General features: G+C 42.6%; 1 protein-coding gene across 3 annotated transcripts in view; it reads left to right on the forward strand.

Annotated features, from left to right (window-relative positions):
* Positions 1-17199, forward strand: part of LRCH1 (leucine rich repeats and calponin homology domain containing 1) — a 237921-nt gene that overhangs the window by 181535 nt on the left and 39187 nt on the right. For all 3 annotated transcript variants that reach the window (XM_070409153.1, XM_070409155.1, XM_070409156.1), the window contains exons 9-13: positions 626-750; positions 5266-5333; positions 6069-6149; positions 13863-13952; positions 14053-14089. In XM_070409153.1, coding sequence (XP_070265254.1) covers positions 626-750; positions 5266-5333; positions 6069-6149; positions 13863-13952; positions 14053-14089 — 401 coding nt within the window. The remainder of the gene's footprint in view (positions 1-625; positions 751-5265; positions 5334-6068; positions 6150-13862; positions 13953-14052; positions 14090-17199) is intronic.

The raw sequence follows: 17199 nt of genomic DNA on the forward strand, positions 1-17199 counted from the left end.
CGCCTCCACCCTCCTACCAGTCTCTATGCAGCCTCCGCTTTCCATCATTGGTTATCAGGGTTCTCTCCAGTGAGTCTTCCGTTGATTAGTCTGGAAGTTTTTCTGTAATTTAGTTGTAAATCCAGTTTGGTCCTGGGAGCGTGTTCATGCAGCATCCACTTACTCCTCCACCATTTTTAATCATACTCATTTCTTTCAAAAGAAACAAAGCCATATACAGTGGGGCCTTGACTTATGAGTTTAATTTGTTCCGAGACCTAGCTCATTAAGGAGCTCGTTAACTCAAATTACTCTATCAACTCAATGCAAAAAATCGGCCCAGAGACAGCTGGTATCTCAAAAAACTCGTTAGTCGGGACACTCGTTAGTCAAGGCCCCACTGTAGAAGCTTTTAACTTTTAAATTTAGTTTGTGGCTTTCTGTTACTTTTGCTTTCTTTCTCTTCTTTCTTCTTTTATCTTTTCCTTACATCATTCAGGGAAGAGAAAACTTGGGTCAGTCATATACCTCCTTAAAAGGTAAGAGAGAAAATTGAAATGATTAGATGATACATTTCAGGGTAATCTGTACTTTGTTCATCAGTTTGTGAAATCATGCTTTCTGTCTGTCTATTTTTTTCTAATAGGGGACTTTCATCAGGAATTTCGATCAAAGCCTTCCCTTGGTGACAATGACAACTCTGGAGAAGAAAGAGACCAATTTACCCATGGAACAGATGTCCTCCACTCGGAATTTATAAATTATATTAAGGCAAGTTGAGGATCAACTAATTTTTTTATTTATTTACTTCTGTTTGATTCAAGGTTACCAATGCATCACCTTAAATGTCATCTTACTGCCACCTTTATAACATCTTCTCAAAGCTCAGCATATTTTTCTTTTTTTGTAAAATTGATTGATTTTAGAGGGAGAAGAAGAAGGAGAAGAGGAGAGAGAGAGAGAGACACCAATTTATTGTTCTGCTTGTTTATGCATTCACTGGTTGTTTTCTGCATTCCTGTAGTGTCCTGACTGAGAATCGAACCCTCAATCTTTTCACATTGGGATGCTCTAACCAACTGAGCTACCCCACCAGGGCCTCAGTATTGATTTTCTGACATTAGGAGCCAGTCCCTCCCATACATACCTTTTCATTTGTTGGCATATGTATATGGTTTTCTTTTGAATTCAGAAATTACTCATCTTGCCACTATTCAGTGCATTGTATCCATTAGCAAATGTCAGAGTTGCCCATTACCATTCAGTAAAAGGCAAACTAGACAAATTTCACATTCTCTTCAATGTATTGTAGGTGAATAGTTTTCTTGTGAGTATGTCCACAGTATAAAGAGAAAAATGGAGACTTTCAGGATCTGGAAATGAATGTCTTCCCTTTTTGGGAGTTCACTCTGAGGACACTTGTTCCAGAACCATTGTAGTTACAGTGAGGTGTTGAAAGGTTGGATGAAGTTGCTAAGCTTCATCATAGTGGCGGCAAAAAGAAGAGAGGAAAACTAGCCTTTTACTGAAGCTGGTAGTTAAGGTTTCGCTTGGAGACGTGATTAAGTGCCTTGGTATGTTTCTGCCAGTTTTTTTGGTTCAGGTTGTGGCACTGAAGAATGCAAGAATGATTCATTTGGTAAAATTCAGATTTGTGGCTTCTGAGAGATGGTGGTCTTTGAGTTAATGTGCTAAAGCCAAGCATGGGGTCTCTAAGAGCACATCCTTATTTCCTGAGAATTGTGTTAGGATGGCTGGAGTCTAAACTAATGTCTGTGGCCATCACCTCCAAGGGAACTGTGAGGAAAATTGTGAATTTACACTGTATAGTAAGTACCCTGGTGTACTCAAGAGGTCTTTATGCTCTCAAGACAAAAATAAAGAACCTGACATAGTACTTACATTTGTAGAAACTAAGATGATTTTAAGAAGTTATATACAGGCATACCTCAGAGATATTTTGGGTTTGGTTCCAGATCACTGCAATAAAGCAAATAATTCAATAAAGTGAGTCACATGAATTTTGTGGTTTTCTAGTGCATATAAAAAGTATGTTTACCCTATACTGTAGTCTATTAAGTTTGCATTGTTTTGAAAAAAATGTATACACATTAATTTAAAAATACATTATTGCTAAAAAGTTGTAACCATCATCTGAGCCTTCAGTATGTCATAATCTTTTTCCTAGTGGAGAGTCTTACCTTCGATTTATAAAAAAAAAAAATCCAATATCTGCAAAGTTCAATACAGTGACATGCAATGAAACGAGGTATGCCTGTAGAAGGATGAAACACAGAAATACTTAACTCTTTATATCTAATCCATCAATTCTTGTTTCAAAATATCTCACAGCCACTGCCTCATTTGTGCCCTCTACCTCTATTGACATTGCTTTAGTTAAGTTTTATCATTTCTAATTCTGATGACTGCAAGAGTCCCACCTACTCAAACTTCTCACTCAACGTCGTGCCCCCTGCATGCACATGCGTGTGTGCACACACTTGTTCTGCCGCCAGCCATTCTCCTACAGTGCAAATCTAACGATATTGCTCTGAGGCCAGTAGTTTTCACAAGGTTCTCCCAGATTTGACCCCTATCTATTAGTTCTGGAATAAGCCTGTCATAAAATATGGAAAAGTGGGCTTTCATCTTTATTTTATGAAGAGTTTATCTTAAGTTGAAAATCTAAAGTAAAAATGGAAACCCTGAAGGAAAACAATCAAAGCAGTTAGTAAAATAAAGCATTTTGTTTCACAAAAGCAAATTTCCCTAGATTCAGAGATTTTAGGAAGCAAAGGGCTTTCCTTTGTGGAAATGGCTGCTCTACAGAATGGACCCTGAGGGTAGAGTCTAGGCCCGGAGTAAATAGGGATGTAGAAACCTATTCTGCAAATGTCCGCTCCTACAAGAGGCTTCTCTTGGAAACTTGAGCAAAGAACTACTACTAGTAAAATAAAACTAAATCTACAATGAAAAGTCATACATTGAAAACCAGCCCTCTTTCAGCCTTGACTTGCATCCCTTTAAAAACCTGTGAGAGTGTACATGACATCCAACAATGTGCTGACCACTCAGTCCTTGAGGAGCCAGAGTTGTGTTTTATATAACCCTGTTTTCTCTCCTTCACTGAATTAGCATCTTTTGTTTTTGTAACTCAGTTGATCCTCATTATTCTCGGTAGCTTTGTTGTATAAAGTCACCTCAAACACTGAATTATCAAATACTGAGCCATTGCTCCAAAGTATAAATACAGGTTTAGGTTCCCTGTCAAATGTTCAATACATAACCTTGCTTATTGTGTTTAATGGATTTTATTGTATTTATGTGTGTTTCTATTTAAAAACACTTTATTTAATATGTTTTGTTGATTAATTAACATTGAACTTGCAGCTCACACCACCAACTCATGGCTAAATTAAGTTTGTCTAACATGTTTTCTCTGTTAAGGGACATCACAGCCTTCTTGTGCTTAGGAACATTAGACCACACTTCAGCACCTTGCTTGGGAGCATTGTATACAGCAAAACCACCCCAAAAAAGCACAAAAATGTGAAAATGTTGCACTAACTATACTCTAAAGGACACTTGTTTACACTATGACACCTGAAACAAGAAGGTGGAGGGTTTCCTTGCTCATTGTCAGCTGGAACTGTGCATGTCGGGAACTCAGGATTTTTCACAGTTCTCAGCATGCCTGCGAATAACTCTAGAGCACCATGAGTATTGATTTCAGGGTTACAAGTAAATTTTATTGAGTAGGCAAATTTATAAATATGGAATTTGCAAATAATTAAGATCAACTATGTAACTGTCTAACTTAGCAAAAGAAACCCAGTAAGACCTATTTTGCATACTACAAGGAAAACCAATATTTCATACTATTGGCTACTTTTTATTATGAAACTTAAAATTAGAAGGAAATACCCATGGCTCTTGTAGTTGGAGCCCAACAAGAAAAGATATGAACATGTTTTCTTGGTCATGTATGGTAGTGTATTTTCTCCCATGAATTTCACTGTCATTTGGATAGTGTGGCACAATAATTTATATGCTGACTTTATTATGCACTAAAAGTATAGTCAATATAGAAAATGTCTGAGTATTTTTCAAGCCAGAGACTGGCATCAGGTGGCAAGCCACCTCTTTGGAAGAAGACTCGTTCTCAGTGACACATCTGGAGAATTGGCTGGGCCTGAGTTAACGACGTGTCAGAACCTTGAAGCAGGAAACAGTCCTTTTGGTTGTTGTTCCTTCCTTGTCAGAGAAACATACACTCATTCAGGGTGGCTTCTGTTCTAGCTGTTGGCTGAGCAAAAGTAGCATTTCTCTGTGTCAGAGAAGAAAGTAAAAAGAAGCATCTGGAAGTTCCAACAGTGGGACACACCTTTCCAATACTCCCACCAATGTTTCTTTAAGAAAATAATCAGGGAGGTGGGGGACAGGAATTTCAGTGAAATCTGGATATTGCATATATGAAGCCTATTAGATGTCATTTGAGGCATTTTCTGTTGTTAAGTATTTTATACATTATTTTTTCCGAAACACACACACACCTTTCTCCTCTTACAAATGCCAGAATGCTTTCTCATGTGACTGACAAGCCCAACAGAAGAATCTTTGGACATCAGGAGGTGCTAAGACAGCAGTAAGGAATTATGTTTTAAATTTTTGACAGTAAGTTAACAAGTATTGTGGTTCTATTCTAGGTTTTCTTTTTTAAAATTTTATCTTTAATTATGGTAAAATAAATATAACATAAACTTATCATCCTAGACATTTTTTAAGTGTAAAATTCAGTGACGTTAAACACATTCATGTTATTGTGCAGCCATCACCACCATCCATCTCTAGAACTCTTTTCATCTTGTAAAACTGAAACACTTCACCCATTAAATACTACCTCCCCAAACCTTCCCCTTCCCAAGCCACTCGCAATTGCCATTCTACTTTCTATCTTTATAAATTTGACTATTCTAGGTACCTCATAAAAGTGGGATCATATAGTATGTTTTTTGTGACTGACTTATTTCACTTAGCACAATGTCCTGAAGATTCCTCTGCTTTGTAGCAGGTCTCGGATTTCTTTCCTTTTTAAGGTTGAATGATATTCCATTGTATGTATTGACCACACTTTGTTTATTCATTCATTCATTGAGGGACACTTGGGTTGTTTTCATATTTTGCCTATTGTGAATAGTATTGCTATGAACATGGGCTTGGTCAGGGTTTGACTGTTGACTGTTGATGGCCAGTGGCTATCAGAAAACCCATGTGTTCTTTCCACAGGATGGGGCAGAAGACTGTGAAGAACTGTTACGGATAGAAGAGGATATACACTGGCAACCCGAGGGAATGTGAGTACCGAGGGCCTAGTTATGAGCCACTATCCTGTAAATTGCATGGTTTAAGCAGAATGGAAGCCCTGTCATGATAAGAATTCTGGTCTGCTTTTCTTTGGGTAGCTGATTTTCTTACCCAAAGATATTGATAAGAAGTAGTCAGTTTTCCTCTGTCTAATGCTTATTGTCGCAGTGTTAGGGCAATACAGTGCAAGGTCATACCTTTTCCTTGGCCCCAAGTTTTATCAGATTTGAGACTAGAGGTAGGAATGTGTGATTCAGAGAAATAGATAGGACTTCTAAAGTGAAGAATCTAGCTTCCTTCCATTTGTATGAAGGAGCTGACAGCTGGACCTAAAGTAGCCCTGGTCCCCTTTCTTTATCCAGGCTCTTCAGTTTTAAGATCTGAGAAAAATCTAGTGCCCTGATCCTAAGTTTAATAATTGTAATAGTTAGTATTTATTAAATACCACATGCCAGGCACTATCCTAAATACCTCACTTCACCTTTACAGGTACCCCATTTCACCTTTACAACAATCCTATTAAGTTCTATTTGTTGTTCCCCATTTCACAGAGGACAAAACTGAGGCACAGAAATATTATTTTGCCAAAGGTCACAGAGATCCAGGTCAAAATCAGTTTTTATATGTTAGATGGATTTTTGTAATTTTGCTCTTAAGAACTTAGATGATATTCATATTCTGTGATGGTTTTCATTCTCATGCCTGGTTTCATGATGCTGAACAAGTTCATCTAAAGACCAGGAAATGACTACAGCAATGATTGAACAGCTGAGAGAAGCAGTAGATTTGCTGCAGGATCCCAACAGGTATGCATGTCTTTCTTTGGCCCAGGCATCATGTGCAAATAATACATACTAATTCATGGAACACATTATCTCACTTTATAAAGATAGTTATATACACAGTATGGGCTCTGTCTAACCACTAATAAAGAAGTCATTCTAAGTGATTGCTTTCCCAAGATCCATAAATAAGAGTCAAACTTCTATAGGGATTGAAACCAGTTCCCCCTTTCTCCACCCTTCAGTGAAATTTATTCACTCTTCCTGAAATTCATATGGGAATCTTTGGTATAATAATTAGAAAACAGAAATATGGCCCTAGCTGGTTTGGCTCAGTGGGTAGAGCATCAGCCTGTGGACCAAAGGGTCCCAGGTTCGATTCCAGTCAAGGGCACATACCTCAGTTGGAGGCTCCTCCCCACCACTGGCCCTGGTCAGGGCTCCTGCAGGAGGCAAACAATCAATGTGTTTCTCTCACATCGATATTTCTTTGTCTTTCCTTCTCTCTTGACTCTCTAAAAATTAATGGAAAAATATCCTCGGGTGAGGATTAAAAAAAAAGAGAGAGAAAACAGAAATATGGTAATTCCTGTTTATAGAACTACAAGGGAGATTTCCCAAAAAGGGAAGAATCATTATGCCAAGTAGTACTACCATATTTATTTGATCATGGCAAATATATGTTAATTAAATAATATATTTCTAAAGATTTGGGTTACAAGGTGATTTTTTTTGAAGTTTTTTTAAAATACATTTTTATTGATTTCAGAGAGGAAGGGAGAGGGAGAGAGAGATAGAACCATCAATGATGAGAGAGAATCATTGATTGGCTGCCTCCTGCACACCCCCCACTGGGGATCGAGCCTGCAACCTGGGCATATGCCTTGACCGGGAATTGAACTGGTGACCTCTTGGTTCCTAGGTCGATGCTCTACCACTGAGCTACACCCGGCTGAGCTACAAGATGATTTTTAAATTAGATTAGCCATTGTCAATAACTACTACATGCATTAGATTTTAGTTAAGGATAATGAAATTCCTATTGACAAAATATTTTTCAGTAAGACAATATACATGGTATCAGGTAATAACTACCTTATCATTAGAGAAATAGATCCAAAGCCTATTCCTGGTAAACTCTTCAGGGGTCCTGGGAATTTAAATATGAAAATGATGTGGTTTTGTAATGTGGTGAATATGGAAATCACACCACGCTGATTTCAGCTAGGTTCTGGGAACTTAGGAAAAGGTGATTAGTGAGTGTACACCACCAATGTTGTCAGGCCCTGAAAAAATAGTGATGGGTCAGATTGAGTATGACTGAAAATCTTTAGCTGTTGATTGAAAAGCATTTTGATTCTGCAGACATTAATTGAGTGCTTAGAGCATAGGAAGATCTACAGTGTGCACCTTGGGGGATATAAAGATGAACTTAAACTATAGTAGATGGAGATTGCCTTGAGTAGTTATTGTAAATGTAACTGATTAACTTGTTTAAAAATTGATAGAGTGTCACTTGACCCCAGATGTAAAAAGGGAGCTGGCTAGACCAGCCTTCCTAAAGGTTTGGATATTAACCTTTAGTAACTAGCAATTTCAAGGAGAAAGCAAATTCTGGATTGAATTAAAAGCTTGGGCAAAGTTACAGAGGTAAAAAAGAAAGGAACAAGTTTTAAAAATCTCAGGCAGGTAAGATGATCTCCACCCTGGCCATGCTTCAGTATCACTTGTGGAACTTTCAAAAGAGACACCCTTGACATTACTTGTGAGTTTGGGTTCTGGCCATTTCCACTTTATAAAAGTAATGCTGGTGCCTCTGATGTACAGCCAGCACTGAGAATCACCAGGGGGACATTTGGAGTGGGGCAGAGGTTGGCTTTGAATGCTGTTGCGGAACTGAGACTTTATTTTATTATGTGCAGGGAAGATAATGATGGATAAAAAATATGATTATTCATGTTGTTAATTCTTTCTAATCATTGTTTCAGGCCTAGCTTTTTATTAAGTGCCTGATCAAGGCATGCTCTTTAGAGAGCTGAGTTTCGTATCCTAAACCAAGGTAATTAGAAGGTAGGAAACGGACAAAAGAGCCTGTGTGTGTGTGTGTGTGTGTGTGTGTGTGTGTGTGTGTGTGTGTGTGTGTGTTGTGTTACAAGTACTTACTTTTTAGGGTTGTGAGGACTTGAAGTAATATATAAACTACTAGTGGGAAGGTAAATTGGCAAAACCATTCCAGAAGGCATCCTACTAGTATGTAGTTGTGGTTTAAAAAATATAGAAACCATTTATTTAAAAGAATTCTAAAAATTTATCCTAAGGGGCTAAAGGATATGAGCAAAGATTGTGAGGAGGGAGGTATTTTAATAGCAAATATTTGGAAAAGATGAAATATATTTTAGTTATTAATAAGGTGGGATATTATGTATCCAATAAAATGTTTATTAAAGTTTCCAATATTAGAATGCTCATTATGTAATGCTAATTTTAAAAAAGTATATAAAATGCTTAAAGTTTGATCCCAATAATATGAATAGAATTAGGTTTCAAATGTGTAAGAAGCTAAGAAAAAATTAAAACTGGAAGTATATTATGATGAAGATTTTTCTGCAGGTGTTTCTAAATACTTTTAATACTTGTATATATTATACTTAGTCAGTGGTAAGTACTATTGTAGTTCTTTGATGATTACATGAAGTGGATGGTGAGAAGGCTGGGAGGGAACGGTCCAAGATGTTTTAGAGCTGAACCCCTGGCATTTCTGAGATGGGGAATCAGGAGGGACAGCAGGTTTGAAGAGGATGTTGAGGTCAGCTTACGATGTGCTGAATAATACCCAAGGCAGCGATGTGGCGATGTACATTCAGCTGCTAGATATTTAGTTCTGGGACTTTGAGAGTTAGATTGGAAAGTCATTTTCACAAGGTACTGAAGTAACAGAAACCGTGTAAGAGGATGAGGTTCTCAAGGGCAGGAAATGGATGGGAAGGGAATGTGAGCCCAGGACAGAGCCTTGAAGACAGGACGTGACAGAGAAGGCCACACTGGGCTCACACTTTATACTGTTTTCATACGTCTACCTTTTACACCTTGTATCACTCTCCCAATGAAATTTTATTACAAGTTCTAGATTGATTAATATATGAGCCCAAAGCAAAAAAGAGCAGTCTATTTAGGTGGAAATAGCAGTGGCATGGGAATATGAGACTGGAACCCAGGAGTAAGATCCAAGTGACCTGGAGAGAGGGAGTAGATTCCTTTCTGGACCTCAATTTTGCCATCCTTCATGAGAAGTGGGATGAACTGAGAATTGTGAAATTCTTCCTGTCCAGCTTGGAAATGTCTGAGGCAATGAGTTGCCAAGGATGTTGAGCAAGTGGGAATGGGGAGTGTTTGCCTAATTGTAGGAGCAATCTTCCAAGTGATAGTTGATTTGCATCTTTATGGGTGATATTTTAAAATTACTAGAAGCCCTGTGCACAAAAATTTGTGCACTGGCGGGGGGGGGGGGGGGGGGGGGGGGCGGGTCCCTCAGTCCAACCTGTGCCCTCTCAACAGTCTGGGACCCCTCGGGAGATAACCACCTGCTGGCTTAGGCCCGTTCCCCTGGTGGCAGATGGCACGCCCAATCCCGCGGTGTCTGCCCCATCTCCCCCGGTCGCAGATGGCAGGCCCAGATCCCGCGCTGGGGTGGGCGGCGGCTCAGGATCTCGCTGAGGTCCCTGTGGATGTTCAGGCTCCGAGAGCGTAGTTTTTCTTTCTTGGTTTTGTTTTTACTTCTTAAAATTGAAATGTGTTAAAAAAAATTGTTTTTTTTCTGCACCTTTTCGGGTCCCAGGGACCCCGCCACGCACCAGCTGTCCTTTCCCAGCTCGGTGCCCGAGCTTTTCACGGAGGGGCAACTTTTTAGGTTGCCGGGTGCGTTGAGAGAAGCCCGGCTTTCTGAAAGCGAGTGTTTGATTTGGGGATTTGTGGTCTGGCTGAGGAGCCCCCAGGGCCCACTCAGAACAGTGGGGGCAGCCACAGTGAGTGACCAAAGAAACCAGAGAAAAGTTAGGAGACAATAAACGGTTTGATTTCTAATTCTGCACATTGCAGGAGCCAGGTGCGCCCTGGATTTTCCAGGGAGAGAGTGAGTGAGTTGCATGTGTGTCCACTGCCCCTCACTCAGCCGGCCACTTGGAGTGTGACTTTCGCCAGCAAGGGCGTGGACACGGCCGCCTGGGCCTTGTTCCCGCCTTTGCAGATGCATGTGTGTGTGTGTGGAGGGGGGAGAGACAATTAGGACCAGGAGGCATTCGTGCTCTGGGGGTCACGAGGTCAGCGAGGCCTAGGTGCACCGGACACGCAGGGGCCGCCGCCCAGCTATTGGGGCCAGCAGGGAGCCGTGGTGGCCACCTGCCCCCGCGGTAGCTGGGAGCCGGCGCTGCTCCGGGGCACTCTGCTTTCCCCACCCCAGGAGGCGCTGTTTGTCAACTGCATGTTCTCACCAGGAGAATTGTTCCCTTTGCAGTCCTTGGATCTGGGCTCAGGAACCTTAGCCTCAGAGAATGATGGGGGGGGGGGGGGAGTGTGTGTGTGTGTGTGTGTGTGTGTGCGCGCGCGCGCGCGCGCTCGCAAAGAAAAAGGGTCTGGGACCCATCAGTGTCTGTGTTTTACCTGTGAATCCCGCCAGGCCTCCCACCTTCCAGGGCAGGAGAGAGGAGGCCGCTGGTGCTCCCCATGCATTTGGGGCGCGGTGCCCAGTTACTTGCCTCTCAGTGCGAGCAGGACTCCGGCCTGGCTTGGGTTCAGTCACCACATGTCTCCGGAGGGCCCCTTGGCCACCATCCCAGCGCAGAGAGCGCCTTCGCTCTCTGGGCCTGACAAACCCACCCGAACCTGGCCTCCCCACCTTTGTGCGAAACCTCACAGGTTGGGGTGGCCCTTGATTTCCCGGCCCTCGGGCAGCATGACCCCGCGATGCAAGGCAAAGCTCAGGAGCACTTGGGGCCCGCGTCACTGACCCGGGGCGGGCAGGGTTTGCCAGTGTGTGGCTGTTCCACCCTCTCCTGCAATTCACTGCACTTTCCAGGTGCCTCCTCCTGGGATTTCCCTCTTCTCAGGCTCTCCTGGCCCTTCGGCCTCCTTCCCTCCAGGGCCCAAGGCCAGTCCGGCTAAGGGTTTGGGGTTCTTCCTCTGGCCTCCGCCTGTGCTTGGCGCCGCCCCGACCCCAGGCGGGAGCCAGGCTGGAGGCCGGTAGCCGCGCGGTACGAGCGTGACCCCGGGCGCCGAGGACGTGGGGGCGGGCCGCACCTGCAGCTCCGCACTGGCCGGGAGAGCGCGAACCCAGCCTTAGGCGCATTGGCTCGCACCGGTTCCGAGCACTCCGAGTGGCCTGGCGCGCAGCCTGGGCCTGAAGCCACCAGCCCTTGGAGGGCCCGGCGCCTGTCCGCGCCCGCGCACCCCGGCCCGGGCTTCTCCTCACCGGAAATGCACTTTATTACACTTTGGAAGGCTGGTAGGACGCTCGCAGACTCCTCGGGCTCTGCTGCGAGCAGGAAGGGTCGCCCAGGAGTGCCTTCGATGCTGGGCGGGCTCCGCGCCCGGCCCCGCGCCCCAGGAGCCCAACTTGGCTGAAAAGAATAGCTCAAGCACCAGTGAGGCCTTAAAGCCTGGGGTGCTAGCTTGTGTTGTCCTAGCCTAAGCTCGCGCCGCTGGAGCGCCCCCAGGAGACGGGGCCACTGCGCGGCTCTGTCTCCTTCCCGCAAACCGCAGGCACAACTGCTGGCGGGTGCCCCGCTGTCCTCCTTTTCGTCCCGGACTTGCCAGTCACTTCTGGTCTCTGAGGAGCCGTCCTGGTCCTGGCCCTGGGCCTCCACTTCCTCAGACCCCCCGGCCCGCCTCACAGCTGAGTCTCCCGCCCTCCCCTGTGCTCGCTGCTTTCCTGATGCTCCTTTGCGCTTCCAGAGCCTCCCGTCTTGCTGTGTGGAGACGCCCAGACCTTTCTTTCCTTTGGGTACTTCCAGGGCTTTCTTCAGGTTTCCTTTCTGAGCTGTTTTTCTGATTTTGGACCTGGAAGCCAGGCCTCCTGCACCCGCAAGCTGCTGCGCTTCCTCTAAAATCATTTCTCCCTTAGGCCCCAGCCCCTCAAACCCCCCTGGAAAGCACTGGTCGCTTCCTGTGCCCGTGCGCTTCCAGCTCCCGGCATTTCAGGTAAATGGAGTCAGACATCCGGGCCTTTGCACCGGCTGCTTCCCTCAGCTCCGTGTTCGTCCTCGCCGCCCGCAGCGTGTCAGCCCTGCGCTCCTCTTGGCTGTCACCCACTCCCTGTGGGGACATAGTTCTGGGGTCGACACCTATTTTCTTCTTTGTTGTTTGTTTTAAAATAACTTCTCTAATGTATTGGTGCCTAGTTCCAATAAGCATAAGCCTGATGCTCCAGTAGGCAGGTTCGGGTCTCCTGGCTGTGCACCTGGGGCTCGCAGCTCCAGTGTCACTTTTGAGGAGTTGCCTGAGTCCAGGGCTCCTACCCTCGTGGGGGGGGCAGGGGCCCGCTGCCAGCCTCTCCCTGTCGTAGGGAGGGTGGCGGCTCAGGATCACGCTGCCGCCCACCCCGCCCGCTCCACCCAGCCCACGGCAGGCCTGGATCTTGCGCTGGGGCGGCCAGCAGCTGGGGATTGCGCTGCCCCAGTCCCAGGCAGGGCCCTGCAGCGGGATCTGCCTGCGGTATGCAAATTAGCCGCCATCTTTGTTGGCGGCTAATTTGCATATCGCCCTGATTAGCCAATGAGAAGCGTAGCGAAGGTACGGTCAATTACCCTTTTTGTCTTTTCTTAGATAGGATATTATGTTGTAAAGTGTTACATGGATTTCATTTCCTCCCTCAAATAATTCACTACTTTGGCTGTTTTAGATCTTTATTGTTCATCCTGAAATAATTATAAAGATAATTCTAACTTTATAATAATGCTTCTGTGATCTAGATTAAAAGAGGACACTTCAAGAGGTCATTTATTTCTAGCTGCTTGGGACTGAATATTAGTAACAAAAACTTTATATTGCATTTTTTTCTTTAGTTCGTATTTCATAGATTGAGACTTTTGTAAGTTATTATCCTATTTTGCCTTTATCTTGATTTCTTCTCTTAAGGACTTCTGATTGTTGATTTTATAGTATTTTTAATGGGCATCTATACTATGAACTTGTTCCTACCTTTTAAGACAGCTTTGTAAGTTTTATATAACTTACAGAAATTTCTGGTTTTAAAATTGCAGAAATTCAGAAACTAAGACCTTTTCAAAAATAAAAATGCATATCAAATTGCTTATGAATTCTTTTATTTTTAATGAGGGTATTAGTGTAGATCAGAGAGATCTTCCTTTTAAAACTAAGGGCCCTTGGTATATATACCATAGTACAGTATCCTTAGCAACTTTACTTGCTTCTGTAACTTAATCAAATTCTGGAATAAAATTTATTGTGTACTACCTATGAATATTATGACTATCAGAAATTACTGGTATATTGCGAATAAGTTGAATTTTGACAAAGAGCAGTCAGAAAATTATATTAAATTTGGCACATGATTGGAACATACCATGTAGTTTGAAATTTTTACTATAAGCCTTTCATTACTTAGTCCTAATGGTAAACATAATTTTTTAATATATTAAAATTTTAAACTAAATATGACCAAAAGCAGTAGGATTTATTAAAATACTAATAAATTGCTAACATCTTTTCCCCCCTACTCTTTAGATTAAGCACCGATATAACAGAGAAAAATGTGGTAAACTTTTATCCAAAGGAATCAGCAGAAGCCTTAGAATTACAAGATTCTGCACTAAAGTATGTTGAACTTTTTAAACTCAATGTTTTCTCTTTTTACATTGAAGTATGTGTGCTTTAAATTCCACTTTATATCTTTTTCCCCTCCTCATACCTACAGCGGTCAAATGCAGCTGGAGCCATCTCCGGTGTGTGAGGTAAGGCTGCTCTTGGGTTCAGCAGAGCTGCATGCAATGTTCTGCACAGAATGGTGGCTGCCACCTTCTGTGAAGATTGATCCTGGGGCAGAACATTCCTAAGGCAGACTAGTTCAAGATCTGGTTTTCAAATTTTTTTTACCCTCTTCAGTTTTCCTGTTTATCTATTATACTTCACCTTCCATTAGAGATAAGATTTCCATGAAATTCTCTAAATTTTTGTGTGTGTCACTCTTGCTCAGTCAGGCGACAGCAACTAAGATCCATAGGGAGCCTGCTGTGTGTCAGAAACTGGAGGTAGGACCAGTCAATGTAGATTTTAGAGCCACTAATGAAACCTATGAACTGGCCAGATGCAAATTAACTAGAATGGACTTGAAAAACAAGAAAATGATTTGGGAAATGCCTAGGTCCTAGGAGGATTAAAAGAACATAGCATAACCAATGGACACAAGACCTTGTGGCGGGGGGGGCGGGTGAGGGCATGTGCTGGGGGTAGGGGAGGCTGGGGGAAGGTCAATTGGCGGGGGGGGGGGGGGCGGAGGAGACATATGTACTACTATCTGTAATACTTTAAACGATAAAAAAAAAGAACATAGCAAAGCGAAAGTGGTAGGGATGTTTGCAGACAGAGTAAGAGTAAAGTTACATTGGGTGAAATTGGGTTGTTGAATAAAGCAGTTTTGACAGAAAGCTATAGATGAGCCTAGAACAGCGGTTCTCAACCTGTGGGTTGTGACCCCTTTGGCAGTCGAACGACCCTTTCACAGGGGTCGCCTAAGACCATCCTGCATATCAGATATTTATATTACGATTCATAACAGTAGCAACATTACAGTTATGAAGTAGCAACAAAAATAATTTTATGGTTGGGTCACAACATGAGGAACTGTATTTAAAGGGCCAGAAGGTTGAGAACCACTGGCCTAGAAGGTATCAAAGAAACAGTCCTAGAGAGGTAGAAACAGTTGAGAGAGGTGCCTCGAGAGTGAAACAGGTTACAACCTATTTCATCCCTTTTCAGTGAATGGGTTTAGGATGGCTAATTGTGGTACAAACTGATTCATGTCCCCTGAAATGTCTGAACAGGTACTGTAATAAAGCACTTTCACACTCTTAACTAGCTAAGGATCTGTGTTCAATAAGGGGGAAGAGAACTGCGGTTGAAACAGCTATGTTCCCAGAGCCAGAGCCTATGGTTTCATTGTTAAGCATGGTGACTTAGAATTATATTGTTTCAGTTACATATCAAAGATTTGCTGACTAGGGGCGACTATGTGTAACTTCTCTAGTCTTCACCTTCATTTTCTGTAAATTGGGATTGTTTCACAGCCCAGGACACCTAAATGGTAGCTGGTACTGTTACTCCACTACTGTATATTGTTCCTGGTGTGGTCCTTAGACAGAATCACTGCATCACCTTCTCCTTGAGTGGAGGCTCATAGAATTACCCAATAGTGCAGCGTCAGGAAATCTTTCATTTGAAGCTGCCCTGGGCCCATTTCATCAAGCTCCTTTCGAGACATGCTGCCCAGTGTGTGTGTGTGTGTGTGTGTGTGTGTGTGTGTGTTTGTTTTAAGCCTCATCCAAGGATGTTTTTATTGATTTTAGAGAGAGAGGAAGAGAGAGAGAGAGAGAGAGAGAGAGAGAGAGAGAGAGAAACATGGATTGGTTGTCTCCCGTATGCCCCGACTGAGATCCAACCTGCAACCTTTTTGGTGAATGACAATCCAACTAGCTGAGCTACCTGACTAAGGCCCCTCTTTCTTTCTTTCTTCTTTCTTTCTTCCTTCCTTCCTTTCTTTCTTTCTTTCTTTCTTTCTTTCTTTCTTTCTTCTTTCTTTCTTTCTTTCTTTCTTTCTTTCTTTCTTTCTTTTTCTTTCTTTCTTTCTTTCTTTCTTTCTTTCTTTCTTTCTCTCTTTCTCTCTCTCTCTCTCTCTCTCTCTCTCTCTCTCTCTCTCTCTGTCTCTCCCCCTCCCTCCCTCCCTCCCTCCCTCCTTCTTTCTTTCTTTCTTTCTTTCTTTCTTTCTTTCTTTCTTTCTTTCTAGCTGCTTATTTGGAAATACTGTAACCTTATTAAAGTTTGGGGAGAAATTACAGATTCTACAAAAGGTTACAAAAACTTACAGCCTTTTACCCAGATTTACCTGTGGTTAACATTTTACCACATTTGCAGTCTTATTTATTCTCTGTTTCTGTCTTCACATACATTGCTCTTTTTTTGAAAATTTGAGGGTAAGTTGTATACGTCATAGTCCCTTATTGCTAAACATTTCAGTGTATGTTTTCTAAGAATAGGGATTTTGTCTTATATAATAACTACAGTTATCAACTTTAGATAAGTGTTAATCTACCATCCATATTCCAAATATTTAGGCTGATCTAATGTCATTCATAGTGGATTTTCCCTCCTCCAGTGTAGTATTCAGTCTGGAGCAGGGGGTGGGCAAACTTTTTGACTCGAGTGCCACAATGGGTTCTTAAACTGGACCGGAGGGCCGGAACAAAAGCATGGATGGAGTGTTTGTGTGAACTAATATAAATTCAAAGTAAACATCATTACATAAAAGGGTACGGTCTTTTTTTTTTTTAGTTTTATTCATTTCAAACGGGCCGGATCTGGCCCGCAGGCCATAGTTTGCCCACGGCTGGTCTAGAGGCAGATAGTTGTCAGGTATCTATAGTTTTCCTTATTCTGGAACATTTCCAAAATCTTTCTTTGATTTTTATGACCTTGACATTTTGAAGAATATAGCCTTCCTCTTTTTTTTTTTTTTTTTATAGGATGCCCCTTATTTTGAGGAACAAAGGTCCCTTATATTTCTTCATGATTAGATTAAGTTTCTACATTTTTAGGAGATGTTGTGTTCTGATGGTATCGCATTTGGGGGCACACTGTGTCCATCTGGGCCTCAGTGGTGATGCTAATTTGATCGCCCAGTCGAGGTGACTTCACTGTATAATTTCTGTTCTATTTTATCTTTGTAACCAATGGGCAGTCAGTGAAAAGGTATTTGGAGACCATGTTAGTATCCTGCTGCAAACCCACTGTTGACTCAAGTAACATAGAGGCCCCCCTCTGTACTTGATTTTAGGAGTTACCAGGAATA

This window comes from Myotis yumanensis, unplaced genomic scaffold, assembly GCF_028538775.1.
Source record: "Myotis yumanensis isolate MYYU_CA2020_CCGP unplaced genomic scaffold, mMyoYum1.0.hap1 SCAF_3, whole genome shotgun sequence".
Classification (NCBI taxonomy): domain Eukaryota; kingdom Metazoa; phylum Chordata; class Mammalia; order Chiroptera; family Vespertilionidae; genus Myotis; species Myotis yumanensis.